Source organism: Rana temporaria, chromosome 10 (assembly GCF_905171775.1).
Source record: "Rana temporaria chromosome 10, aRanTem1.1, whole genome shotgun sequence".
In the NCBI taxonomy this organism is placed as follows: domain Eukaryota; kingdom Metazoa; phylum Chordata; class Amphibia; order Anura; family Ranidae; genus Rana; species Rana temporaria.
Window position 1 is genome coordinate 10826609 of NC_053498.1, and position 14971 is coordinate 10841579.

Below are 14971 nucleotides of genomic sequence, written 5' to 3' on the forward strand. Positions count from 1 at the left end.
GTGACTTTGCTGACCCATATGCTTGCAATATATTAGGGATAAACGCCACTTCCTCCCATTCTTCATTTTTAACCAATTTGTAGACGGAAGAGAGATGTGTGTCCTAAAAAATAACAATATCAGACAAAAATCTGCAGAGCTCCACAAGCTCAGTTAATGCAGAATCCATTTGTTGAGCTGGCAATCTCTCCTGTAAATTCTGCCCTCTAGTGGTCACAATTGGCACTGCACCATATTTAATTGTACCGGTTTAATCACTTAAAGTGGAGGTTCCCCCTAAAAAACAAGTTTCTACCATGAAATCCAGCATACTAGCGTGAGCTACAGTATGCCTTTATTTATTTTTTTGCGCCGTACTCAGTTTAATCCCGTAGTTACGTTTCAGACTCCCCGTGGGGAATGGGCGTTCCTATGCAGAGGGGAACATGATTGACTGCCGGCTATGGCGCGTCACGCTTCCCGAAAATAGCTGGAGTAGGACTCGGCTCTTCACGGCGCACAGACTAGGAGTTGACTGCGCAGGCGCCGTGAAGAGCCAAGTCCTATTTCGGCTATTTTCGGGAAGTGTGACGCGCCATAGCCGGCCGTCAATCATGTTCCCCTCTGCATAGGAACGCCTACTCCTCGCGGGGAGTCTAAAACGTAACTACGGGATTAAACTGTGAGTACGGCGCAAAAAAATAAAGGCATACTGTAGCTCGCGCTAGTATGCTGGATGGCATGGTAGAAAAAGAAAAATTTTTTTTTAGGGTGTGCCCCCGCTTTAAGACCCGGACCTTTAGGCAGGTAAAGGACCCGGCCAGTTTTTGCGATTTGGCACTGCGTCGCTTTAACTGGCAATTGCACGGTCGTGCGACGTGGCTCCCAAGCAAAATTGGTGTCCTTTTTTCCCCCACAAATAGCGCTTTCTTTTGGTGGTATTTGATCACGGCAGAAGGTTTTTATTTTTTGCTCTATAAGCAAAAATAGAGCGACAATTTTGAAAAGAATTCAATATTTTTACTTTTTGCTATAATAAGTATTCCCCAAAAATATCTTAAAAAAAAAAAAAAACGCTATTTTTCCCTCAGTTTTGGCCGATGCGTATTCTACCTATTTTTGGTAAAAAAAAAAAAAAAAAAAAACACGCAATAAGCGTTTATCGAATGGTTTGCACAAAATTTATAGCATTTACAAAATAGGGGATAGTTTTATTGCATTTTTATAAAAAAAAATTTTTTTACTACTAATGGTGGCGATCAGCGATTTTTTTCGTGACTGCGACATTAGGACGGACAATTTTGACACATTTTTGGGACCATTGTAATTTTCACAGCAAAAAAATGCTATAAAAATGCACTGTTTACTGTGAAAATGACAATTGCAGTTTGGGAGTTAACCGCTTCAGCGCCCACCAGTGGTTAAGTGTGACGTGTTTCTAACTGTAGGGGGGTGGGGTTGGACGTGTGATGTCATTGATCATGTTTACCTAATCAGGGAACAGATGATCAATGACACTGAAGAACGGGGAAAGGTGTGTTTACACATACACATACACATACACACACACACACACACACCCCCCCCCTACACACACACACACACACACAACCCCCCCCCTACACACACACACACAACCCCCCCCTACACACACACACACACCCCCCCCTACACACACACACACACCCCCCCCTTCACACACACACACACCCCCCCCTTCACACACACACACACCCCCCCTACACACACCCCCCTACACACACACACACACACCCTACACACACACACCCCCCTACACACACACACACACCCCCTACACACACACCCCCCCCCCCCTACACACACACACCCCCCCCCCCCCTACACACACACACCCCTACCCCCCCTACACACACACACCCCCCTACACACACACACACCCCCCCTACACACACACACACACACACCCCCCTCTACACACACACACACCCCCCTACACACACACACACACCCCCCCCCTACACACCCCCCCCCCCCTACACACACACACACACACAACCCCCCCCTATACACACACACACAACCCCCCCTACACACCCCCCCCCCCACACACACACACACACCCCCCCCTACACACACACACACACCCCCCCCTTCACACACACACACACCCCCCCTACACACACCCCCCTACACACACACACACACACACCCTACACACACACACCCCCCTACACACACACACACACACCCCCTACACACACACCCCCCCCCCCCTACACACACACACCCCCCCCCCCCCTACACACACACACCCCTACCCCCCCTACACACACACACCCCCCTACACACACACACACCCCCCCTACACACACACACACACACACCCCTCTACACACACACACACCCCCCTACACACACACACACACCCCCCCCCCTACACACCCCCCCCCCCCTACACACACACACACACACACCCCCCCCCTATACACACACACACACCCCCCCCTACACACCCCCCCCCCCACACACACACACACAACCCCCCCCCTACACACACACACACACACACACACACACAACCCCCCCTACACACACACACACACAACCCCCCCCTACACACACACACACACACACACACAACCCCCCCCTACACACACACACACAACCCCCCCCCCCCTACACACACACAACCCCCCCCTACACACACACACACACACACACACACAACCCCCCCCCTACACACACACACACACAACCCCCCCCTACACACACACACACACACAACCCCCCCCCTACACACACACACACACAACCCCCCCCTACACACACAACCCCCCCCCTACACACACACAACCCCCCCCTACACACACACAACCCCCCCCTACACACACACACACACAACCCCCCCCCTACACACACACACACACAACCCCCCCCTACACACACACACACACAACCCCCCCCCCTACACACACACACACACAACCCCCCCCCTACACACACACACACACAACCCCCCCCCCTACACACACACACACACACTCACACACACACACACACACACACACACACACACACACACACACACACTACACACCACACACACACACACACACACACACACACACACACACACACACACACACACACACACACACACACACACACACACACACACAGCACACCACACACACACACACACTCACACACACACACACACTCACACACACACACACACACACACACACACACACACACACACACACACACACACACCACACACACACCACACACACACACACACGACACACACACACACACACACACACACACACTACACACACACACACACACACACACACACACACACACACACACACACACACACACACACACACACACACTCACACACACACACACACACACACACACACACACAACACACACACACACACACACACACACACACACACACACACACACACACACACACACACACACACATCCCCCCCCTACACACACACATCCCCCCCCTACACACACACACACACCCCCCCCCCCAACACACACACACACCCCCCCTACACACACACGCAGGCGCCGTATAGAGCCGACTCTATACGGCGCCTGCGCAATGACGTTCGGCTTGTCGGAAAGTCGTGACGCGCAGTATGTGCCCGTCGGAGGAACGTCAATCAACTAGGAACGCCCACCGCCAAGGGACGAAATGGCGATATCGAGGTATGTACTAAAAAAAACAAAACAAAAGCCAGCCTACCCGCAGTGTAAGCAGTCTTACGAATGTATTGTTATAAATTTGTTTTAGGGGGAACCACCGCTTTAAAGCTCTTATGGAACCATTGTCACTGGCTGAAGACTGAACCAATGAGCTGTTCCGAAAGACGTCCCACCTCTATGACACTTCCTGTTTGTGTTCCATGCTGGTTTCTGTCTCGCTTCCTCTGACATCCACAGGCACCAGCGTGATTGTGTCCTCTGAACATTCACAGCACAAGTTGACTGTTATCTCGTGGACTTCCCTGGAAACTTTACCATCACAGACTGGGACTGCCCTGCCACATCTCCTGGACGCACTTACCTGTTTCATCCACTTTCTTGTAAGTGTTTTTAAAGGAACACTAAAGGTTCGTTTTTTATTAGATCAATTGATTGCTGTAAGCTAGAGCATTTAAATATCACTTACCTCGTTTTTCCTTTTGACCTCCAAAATACAGTAATCCAGGTTTGAAAATGCCATTTCCTGTCTCTCCTCCAATTGCTTTCCACCAGCATCTGAGCCGTTTTGCATGGTGGAAAGCAGAATGTGCTCACCCCCTCCCTATGACTACAGCCCTGCGTGAAGATGCTCTCTTATCCCTCACAGGCATGGAGGCTAAGCCTAATGGGAACTGTAGTTCCCATTAGGCCGTGATGTAGCAAGAATGAATGCGCACCGCAAACCAGGAAGTCAGTGAGAATAATGATTCAGGAGTGACGGAGGTGAATAAAACAGCTCGAGCTCAACAGGTATCAAACTAGTTATAATGCAAAACATTACTTTTTACTTTATCAGCTACTGTCAGACTTTAATTTAAGAGGAAAATATTTTTGTCTTTACAACCCCTTTAGGGGATATTAAATGTTTTATACTTCTGCACTTAGAGGCACCTTGTTTGTTTTTCTGTTTCCATTAGAGATTGCTTGTCTCCCTGAGTGCTGCCTTAAAGGGTGTGAAGATTTGCTACCCTCTCCAACACAGACTGTCAGGATTCGAATGCGTGGGGCGCCCTGAATATACACATTTTACTGACAGTCCTACAAGCGGACGTCCGCTAAAAAAATTATATTAAAAGCCAGCCGCTACAAATACTGCAGCTGCTGACTTTTATATTAGGACACTTACCTGTCCTGGATTCCAGCGCCGTCTGCAGCAGAAGACGAGCGATCGCTCGTCACTCTGCTGCCCCCCCCCCCCCGTCATCCTCGGTGAGGGAACCAGGAAGTGAAGCGCTCCGGCTTCACTGCCCGGTTCCCTACAGAACATGCGGGAGTCGCGCTACGCATGCCGATTGGCTTCCGCTGTGTACTGGGGCGGGAGGTGACATGCCCGCAGTCTGTCCGGAAGTGGGTGCAAATACCTGTTTAGACAGGTATCTGCACCCCCCTGAAAGGTGTCAAATGTGACACCGGGGTTCCGATCAGTGGGAGTTGCACTTTAGGGTGGAGCTCCGCTTAAATATTAAGGCTGCAGCCTACACTTTTGAGTTCCGAGGGAACCCTGACACTGTACAGCCAAGATGTGTTCACATTACAAAGAAAATCACTACAATTAAAAAAGAAGTATGGAGATTTCACACCCCCCCCCCCCCCCTTCCAGAAGGATGCTTGCCTAGGTGAATGCTGTCGCCTATGGAGATTAAGGGTCAAAGTTCAGGTATATTGGAATTTTACCAGTAAATGCAAAGTGTTCTCCATGTCCCCCCCCTCCCAAAAAACACAAATCATTCAAACACAGATCAAGTATTTATAGATAACTGTTTACTTCCATAAACTGTTCTGTTCCAGCTTTATCACATCATATAAAAATATACAATAGCAAGGTAAGGGGGGAGGTGAAAAAATAAAATAAAAAAAATTAAATCATTCTTTTCATTTTTTTTTTCTTCCTAAAAAGGTGTTCAATAAAAACTCAATTCTGCAGCAATGTTTAATAAGGAATTGACATTAAAGAAAAATGACCCTTAAAGGGCTTGTCCACTCATGTGCCAGTTCTGTCTCCCAGTACAGTAGCAGAACACTGTACACACTTCCTCAGGGGCATGGCAGGAGCCCAAGAAACATCACTGATTGGTCAGAACAAAGAAAAATGTTATTTGGGCACCCAGCCGTCTGCTTTTTATTTTAACTAAATCTTCCCCAACATTGACATTACTACTGCAATCTAAACAATGGAACTGGAAACCCGCCACAATTAAAGGTGGTATAACAAAGATACAATTTATATGAAATGGATAAAGTGGACACGTCCTTTAATAAATCTCCACACCTCCTCGTATAATAATATCCAAGCAGAAGGGATCAGGTTATATTTCTCATTTAATGGCAAAGCATCTCGGACCTACGGGCGGCATGCGATGCATCTGTGGTACCTACATGCGCTAAACAAAACTTCAGCTGTTTCCAATAAAAAAAAAAAAGGGGGCCAATTCCAAAGTGTTGTAACCCATAGCAGCCAATCAGGATCCAATTTTGTAATCAAGCACAAGACGAATTCTGATTGGTTACTATTAGATTACAGCATTTAAAAACACGACTGCTTGCACCCCCCCTCTTCATACTACGGCAGGGACGATGGCGTTATAAAAAGGGAGTCGATTCTCTGTAATGTTCTATTAAATGGAGATGGTTGTGATCCTCAAACGTCGGCTCTGCTGAGCTCAGGCGGGAGAGGTAGATGACAAATTCTGGGTAGTCCTGGCAATCATCGCTCTTCCAAGGAGAAAAATCGGCGTAAAAATAAGTTGCCAAACATATAAAAAATAAAGTCTTAAAGGGTTTTGGAGAGTCCGGATTATTTCTTCTGTTTCGGTGGAGGCCTGCAACAAGGGAACAGAAAGGGAATTAATTTGGGGGAGAGAGCATTATACAATACAGAGAGGTGAGTGAAGGAAGGTGTACATTGAGAGCAGTGCGGACCTTTGTATGAGTTTAGATCAGGGGTCTCAAACTGGTGACCCTCCAGCTGTTGCAAAACTACAAGTCCCATAAGGCATTGCAAGGCTGACAGTTACAAGTATGACCCCCCCCCCGCACATCATTCCTCCCCATACAGAACACAGAAGAGACGATCGGTGGGCGGATGTTGCTGTACCGTTGTCTGGTTGAGCTACAATGAAGAACCAACCAGAGAATAAAGATCAGCAATTACTCTTCGAAAACTCTAGCACACCAAAGCCACTAGGAGTGCAGAGGTGTGACTCTAGTCTCGATTGGTGCATTTTTGTTTTTGGACCGATTACTGTATTGGCGTTAATGGTCCCCAAAAAGTGTCACTTAATGTTCAATTTGTCTGCCACAATGTGGCAGTCCCGCAAAAAAAAATAAAAGCCGATCGCCGCCATTACTAGTAAAAAAAACAAAAAAAAAAAAAAACATAAATTATTAAGTCCTTAAAGCGGAGGTTCACCCAAAAAAAACAAGTATATAACATTACATTCAGTATACCTCAAACATGTACAGTATGCTGTTTTTTCTTTGGGGGTGTACATACGGTATTATCTGTATTTTCCTCCCGGGGGAGTGGGCGTTCCTGTGCAGTGCCGCAATGTCATCTGGGATTTCGATCATATGATTGACGTGCCTGAGAAAAACTGCCCCCGGCGGATAAGGCGCGTCATGACTTTGCGAAAGTAGCCGAACCGCGAGTCGGCTCTATACAGCGCCTGCGCACCGACTAGGAGCCGTGTAGAGCCGACTGCGCAAGCGCCGTATAGAGCCAACTCGCGGTTCGGCTACTTTCGGAAAGTCGTGACGCGTCTTATCCGCCGGGGGGAGTTTCTCAGGCACGTCAATCATCTGGGCGAAGTCCCAGATGACATTGCGGCACTGCACAGGAACGCCCACTCCTGCGGGAGCGAGTACCCGGAAGGAAAATACCAATAAAACCGTATGTACACCCCCCCAAAAAAAATGGCATACTGTACATGTTTGAGTATACTGAATAATGTTGTATACTTGTTTTTTGGGTGAACCTCCGCTTTAAATCTATCCCATAGTTTGTAGACGGTATAACTTTTGTGCAAACCAACCAATGTAAGCTTATTGGGATTTTTTTCACCAAAAATATATAGCAGAATACATATTAGCCCAAGTTGATGAAGAAATGTTTTTCACATTTTTATTGGATATGTTTTATAGCGGAAAGTAAAAAAAAAACTCAAGATAGTCGCACTATGCTTATAGCGCAAAAAATAAAACCCACAGAGGTGATCAAATGCCACCAAAATAAAGCTCTATTTGTGGGAAAAGAACATCCATTTTGTTTGGGTACATTGTCGCATGACCGCGCAATTGTCAGTTAAACGACGCAGTGCAGTATCGCAAAAAATGGCCTTGTCAGGAAGTGGGGAAATCCTTCCGAGACTGAAGTGGTTAAAGGAACAGGATTTTTTTTTATTATTATTAGGTAAACAGTTTAATATGAAGGCCTGGGACAGTATTCCTTTAATTCTGGAAAAAGATACCACCCCCTATGAGGATCTGAACTTGAACTGAAAAGTGGTCACATGTACGGCTTACACAAGGAAGGTAAACATCCTGATAGAAATAGGCATACGAGAGGTACTTTTTATGGAGAGATCTGGGATCTACAAGACCCCAAAGACCCTCCTTTGCCCTTAAAAGCATTCAAGATTACTCTGCTTGACCATTGATGGGTCATGCCTCACAGATCTCCAATGTTTGGACCTCCGCTTTTGCTATATCCCGGTATTATTATACCTGAGCCTTTTACCACTGTGCCTACTTTATATTTTGCACTGATGTCTGTTTATTTTTCTGTTTTTTGTGTATTGCCTAACGTTTATGACCAGGTTGTCTGGTGTTTTTTTTGTATGTTTTTCAGTTTGTTGGTTTGTCTTAAACCTAATTAACATATCTTAAAAAAAATAAAAATAAACGATCTGGGCGTGCCGCATACGCTTTTGATCTTTGAAAATGGCACAGTTTACTTCCAGGTAACCCGGAAGTGATGTCAGGTCATCGCTTCCAGGTTACCAAAGCCAAGCCGGTCTTTGTTTGTCTCTCTCCGATCAGCCAGCGGAAGCACCAACTGGTTTTAAGGTTCCGGTAAAGTGGCGGAAGGAGGTGTAACCACTTGAACTCTAGTGATATACGGGAACGACGCCAATCATCAGATGTTACACAAAGTTAGAAATAAGCAGCTTGGTAGTAACATCAGAAGTAGCCAGTTCATGCTTTGCTCCATCACACCCACCTGTAGATGCCGACCACCACTGCGTGGTCCCTCTCATACGGCTCCAGGGTCAGCTGCTCCTGGGGCTTCATGTTCTCCTGCTGCATCTTCTTCACTTCCGATGCAAAAACGGCCTCCGGAGCCGCTGTCGAGTCAATGCAATTTGCCTGAAAAAAGAAAAAATGGAGGCTTAATATTGTGATGCAATGAAAAGGAAGAAAAAAATAAATCACTGGACAATCTTGAGGCTGGGGGCAACCAGGGAGATTGCTTTTTTTTGGGGGGGGGGGCTAAAGGTTTGAACCCCTGTCAAGTTTTTTCCATGTTCCCAATAAAAAGAGTCTCTCTGGCTTGACTTAGTTTGGAATCCTCTCCTTGCTTCCCGTTATGTTTAAAGGAGTTGTATATAGAATGCACCTTCTGCCTTTACATTAGGATAATAAAATAAATCGTGTGTAGAAGCTTCCCCAGCACCCCTTAAATTACTTACCTGAACCCCATCTCTCTCAGCTGCCCGGGACTCTTGTCTCAGCCAAAGTCAGTAAAACCAATCAGGAGCGGGGGGCGGGGCTCCGCGTCTGAATGGATACACGGAGCCGTGATTGCTCGGGTGCCCCCATAGCAAGCTGCTTGCTGTGGGGGGCACTCGATAGGAGGGAGTGGCTAGGAGTGCAGAAGAGGGACCCTAAAAAGAGGAGGATCTGGGTTGCTCCGTGCAAAACCAGATGCTCAGAGGCAGCAAGTATAACACTTTTTTTTTTTAAAGACAAGACTTCACAATCACTTTAAGGGCAGGAAGTTAAAAGGAATCTTCTATATGGGACACAAAGACTTGAACAGGGAGGGGGCTTACCTCTCCCATACTCCTATCTTCGCCCCCAAAAAATAGGTTTGGCTTTACATAAAAACTTTAAAGGGAACCTGTACTTTTAACAAGTTCGCTCTCGAGCAGCTGAAGCTTCCAAAACAAAAGTCATTGTTCCTGCAACAAATGGAACGTTTTCTCTCCAGTAGGCAGCGAGACCCGACACCACTGTCCTGAATCTTCACATAACTTCATGGAGGGTCAGCTACTAGCTTCCCCCCCGGTCACTACCAATGTCCTGTAGTACAGTGGTCATCAACCCTGTACACTCAGGGGCCCAACAGGCCAGGTTTGCAAGATAACTGAAATACATGACAGGTGATATCATTTGCTGATCAGCCATTGCAGTATTCTAGTCTGCATCTCCCCAAGGTAATGCATAAAACCTGGCCTGTTAGTGGGCCCCGAGGACAGGGGTTGATGACCACTGCTGTAGTGGCCCAATGCAGGAAACACAGCATGCACCTAGAGGAGCACAGGCCGCTGTCACAGGAAGAAGTGTAGGTAATGAGGTTACAATCATAAAAGCAAAGCATACAGCTTAAGCCAATGCGTTTCAGAAAAGTTGCTGCCCCCTTCTTCGGGGCTGTTGGTACTTCGCTTATGGAGGTGGGTGGGCTCCGTGGTAGTACCCAAATTGCAGGCTTGAGATATGGCAGAAGACAAGCTTTGCATTTGCAAAAAAAAAATAAAAAATTCAGGTACCACCACGGAGCCCACCCACCTCTGTAAGAAAGTACCAAAAGCCTTGAAAAAAGGGGTAAGGCCATTCCTCCGAAATGCATTGGCTCAAGCTGTACGTTTTCATACTCTGTATATGATTGTGACTTCATACTAGAACGTGCATCATTCCAGAAACATGGCGCCAACAATGCCCCCCCCCCCCCCCCCCAAGCACGGTGTCACTGAAAAGGCTGTGGTACTTGTAAGGTAGAAGCCCAAGTCCAAGTCCATTGTAAAGTTCAGTTTTCCAACATCCTATTGAAGACTGACATTTCCCCCCCCTTTTGTACCAACCTTTATGGATATGACAAAATGGCCGCCATTCTTCAGGAAATTGTGGGCGTTTAAGGCTACAATTCTGGTCTGATCCGGCTGCGCAACATCGGCGAAAACGACATCGACCATTCCTGGGAAGACGATGGGTTAGAGATTCAGTCATGGAGGAAGACTACGATTGTGAACAGGTCGAAGAAACGACAGACATAGCAACACGTATGAGGATGTAACCGTTACCTAGCAACATGCGGTATTTGTGGGGGTGCCTGGCGTCCTCGATAATGGGGATAATGTTTGTGCGCTTTTTGGCTACGTTGATGAGATCGCGGCCCGATCGGTGAGAGAACTCCACGGCATACACCAGGCCTTCCTGCCAAAACAGAACATCGACACACAATGAGCAAGAGCAGGATTTTATAGTAGGACAGTGATGGGGAACCTCGGCACCCCAGATGTTTTGGAACTACATTTCCCATGATGCTCCACTACACTGCAGAGTGCATGAGCATCATTGGAAATGTAGTTTCCAAAACATCTGGGGTGCCGAGGTTCACCATCACTGTACTAGAACATCTAAAATTGCTGGAGGGGGGGGGGGGGGGGGGGGGGGGGGTAGATTCCTTAAAGCATAGACAATCTGAATACTTACAGGGCCAACCAGGTCAGAAACGTGGGATACGGTAGTTCCAGAAGCAGCTCCCAGATACAAGACTTTAGCACCGGGCTTTATGTGGATCTGATCGACGCCACCCAAGATGGCGGCTGCCAACTTCGATCTGAATGGATTCCAGGTTCTGTATTCAATCTTGGTTTCTCCCTCCTGCAGAGTTTAAAAGATCAGGTTAGCCTTTCTGTATCACATCCTTACCTATACTACATTAGGAGTGGATTGCCTACAACCAAGAGAATAACCCTAAGGCCCTCTAGCTGTTGCGGAACTACAAGGCCCATCATGCCTCTGCGAGTCATGCTTGTAACTGTCAGCCACTTGCAATGCCTCATGGGAGGGACTTGTAGTGCCGCAAAAGCTGGGCGGCCACAGGTTGAGCACCCATGCCCTAAGACAGTGATGGTGAACCTTGGCACCCCAGATGTTTTGGAACTACATTTCCCATGATGCTCATGTACTCTGCAGTGTAGTGTAGCATTATGGGAAATGTAGTTCAAAACCATCTGGAGTGCCGAGGTTCGCCATCACTGCCCTAGGAAGACACACACCAAAAAATAAAAAAGACTGAGGGCCACTCCTTAGTCCAGCGAAGGGTTACAAGTGGCTCAGAGACAAGTCTGCTCTTCACAGATCACAAGTAAGGCTCCACATGTCTTATCGCTTGCTTCAACCTCTTGCCGACAAGCCGTCATATGTGGCAGGTTGGCTCTCCTGCGCAAACCGCTGTAGGTGCATGTCGGTCTCTGCAAGGAGGATAGCAGGCATGCCCAAGGACTCGATGTCCGCCGGTGACCCACATACGCGCTGTACAGAGGCAGAACGGGGAACTGCCTATTTAAACAAGGCGATTCCCAGTTCTACAAGATGACGTCAGATCTTCTGTTCCCAATGATCGGGAACAGTGATGCCACCCCCCTTACAGTTAGAACACGCAGAGGGAACACATTTAACCCCTTGACCACCCACTAGTGTTAAAGCGGAGTTACAGGCTATTTTTCGTTCATTAAAACTCAGCAGCTACAAAAAGTAAAGCTGCCGACTTCTAATAAACCGCCACTTAGCTGTCCCACGGTCCAGTGATGCCGCCGCCCGGAGGCTCGCTCTTCCACTGGAACTGTGGGCACCCGACTGACAGCTTGTGGCTTCACGGCCGAGCATGTACTGTGCGAGTCGCGCTACGCTTTAGGAGTGGATAGGCGATCTCCTGGGATCTGTCTCATGTCCAGGTGATTGCCTAGGGCAGTGGTCTCCAAACTGCGGCCCTTTGCTTGCCTTTATCCGGCCCTTAGGGCACTTTCCCTCCCACCGATATGAGACCCTATTCTGACATTGACAATGGAGCACCATTTCTTCCACTGACGTCACTAATGGAGCACTATTCCTCCCCCCAATACCAGATGTTTACTCCCACTGATGCCAGGAAATTTTCCACTCCCGCTGGCCAAAGTCCGTCCCTCCAAAGAGTCTGAAGGACAATAAACCGTCCCTTTGTTTAGAATGTTTGGAGACCCCTGGCCTAGGGAGAAGAGGAGTCGCCTAGGGAGAAGAGGAGTCGCCTAGGGAGAAGAGGAGTCGCCTAGGGAGAAGAGGAGTCGCCTAGGGAGAACAGGAGTCGCCTAGGGAGAACAGGAGTCGCCTAGGGAGAACAGGAGTCGCCTAGGGAGAACAGGAGTCGCCTAGGGAGAACAGGAGTCGCCTAGGGAGAACAGGAGTCGCCTAGGGAGAACAGGAGTCGCCTAGGGAGAACAGGAGTCGCCTAGGGAGAACAGGAGTCGCCTAGGGAGAACAGGAGTCGCCTAGGGAGAACAGGAGTCGCCTAGGGAGAACAGGAGTCGCCTAGGGAGAACAGGAGTCGCCTAGGGAGAAGGAGGAAGTGGGACAGGAATTCCGCTTTAAAACAAAGAACCCACCCCCCTCAAAAAAAAAAAAAAAAAAAAAAAAAATTAAATGTGGCATGTCAGGGGGCGAGGAGTACTCAAAGCAGAAGTTTCACTTTTGGGTGGAACTCCGCTTTAACCCCTTCCCTGCCAGTGCAGTTTATACAACTGCATTGATGGCAAGCGCTAGTCTCTGGCTCACAGCTTTCCAAGACAAGTGGCCGACAAGAGGAATGAAGAGTGTCGCTTGCCTCAGGAAAGCGCTTGAAGCTGTGGATGAGTGCCAGCTACCGATGTGGTCATCTGCTTGCTGGCGGTGTTGGACCGCCATCAGGAAGGAAAGGGGGGGTAAAGTCCTGTTCAACCACTTGGCCAACTTTATGCAGCATGTAGGCAGGGGTAAGCAACATGGGGCCCTCCAGCTGATGCAGTCCCATCATGCCTTTGGGAGTAGTTGTAACTGCCACCCTTAATGCCTCATGGGAAACGTAGTTCCACAACAGCTGGAGGGATACAGGTTGTAGAAAGATGTAGCGTGACAGAACAGTTGGGTCCTCAAGGCCCACCAACAGGCCAGGTTTGCAAGATAACTGAAATGCATCACAGGTGATATCATTTCCTGCCTAGTGATTGCAGGATTCTAGTCTGCCTCTGCCCAAGGTAATACATAAAACCTGGCCTGTTAGTGGGCCGAGAACAGGTTTGAAGACCACTGCTGTAGAAAACAAAATGAGACTTTAACTACATGTGAACAAAGCTGCTGATGTTCAGAATTAGGATTCCCCTTAGAACATGGGTGCTCAACCTGTGGCCCTCCAGCTGTTACAAAACTACAATTCCCATAATGCCTCAGCCTTTGTGAGTCATGCTTGTAACTGTCATCGGCTTGCAATGCCTCATGGGACTTGTAGTTCTGCAACAGCTGGAGGGCCACAGGTTGAGCACCCATGCCTTAGAAGGACAAGGCGGCAGCACAGTGGTGCAGTGAGTAGCACTTTCGCCTAGCAGCAAAAGGGTCGCTGGTTCGAATCCCGACCACGACACCATCTGCTTGGAGTTTGCATGTTCTCCCTGTGCCTGCGTGGGTTTCCTCCGGGTACTCCGGTTTCCTCCCACACTCCAAAGACATGCTGGTAGGTAAATTGGATCCTGTCCAAAAATTGGCCCAGTATTTATATATGTATATCTGTGTGTATGACTGTGTCCCAAGCGTGTCGAGATCCTACGGGGTAAAATGACCGCAACAGCCAAGCAGACACTGGCTGGAAAAAGCGCCCAGAGGCGATTCAGTTCGCATGTGTAGCGCTATACAAGTCTTTCATTCATTCATTCATACTAATGCAAACTGCTTCATTTCTACACACCTCCACCGACATCCTCTTCTCCCCATAGACCGATTCCCCAGGAACGAGATTCTTTGTCACCAGCGCGTCCTCCTTCCCTCTGCAGATGAACACTCCTGCAAAACACAAAAAGTAGCGTCAACGTGCGGCCGGCGTGACTCGAGCCTTCAGGGCGATGACCTGCATTGTTCTACAGGACACACTCCGGGGCAATAATGGAGGAAAATTTACCTTCGTGTCTATGTGGTTCCACCACCACTTTCCTTCCTGCTCCGAATCCTC

At 48.2% G+C, this 14971-nt stretch overlaps 1 protein-coding gene and 1 non-coding gene across 2 annotated transcripts in view; both read right to left on the reverse strand.

The window, feature by feature from the left end:
* Window positions 1–5482: 5482 nt before the first annotated feature.
* The window catches only part of FBL (fibrillarin), a 14481-nt gene continuing 4992 nt past the window's right edge, over window positions 5483–14971 (reverse strand). Inside the window, exons 3-9 of the mRNA XM_040327197.1 lie at window positions 14921–14971; window positions 14711–14805; window positions 11449–11619; window positions 11037–11169; window positions 10818–10930; window positions 8957–9102; window positions 5483–6557 (exon numbers count right to left, since the gene is read on the reverse strand). The exon at window positions 14921–14971 is cut by the window's right edge and continues 42 nt beyond it. Of these exons, the coding sequence (XP_040183131.1) occupies window positions 6533–6557; window positions 8957–9102; window positions 10818–10930; window positions 11037–11169; window positions 11449–11619; window positions 14711–14805; window positions 14921–14971 (734 nt within the window). The 3' untranslated portion in view covers window positions 5483–6532. The remainder of the gene's footprint in view (window positions 6558–8956; window positions 9103–10817; window positions 10931–11036; window positions 11170–11448; window positions 11620–14710; window positions 14806–14920) is intronic.
* Window positions 6819–6951, reverse strand: LOC120916672. Its single transcript, XR_005744082.1, has one exon. It is a non-coding gene; the product is annotated as a small nucleolar RNA SNORA3/SNORA45 family (small nucleolar RNA).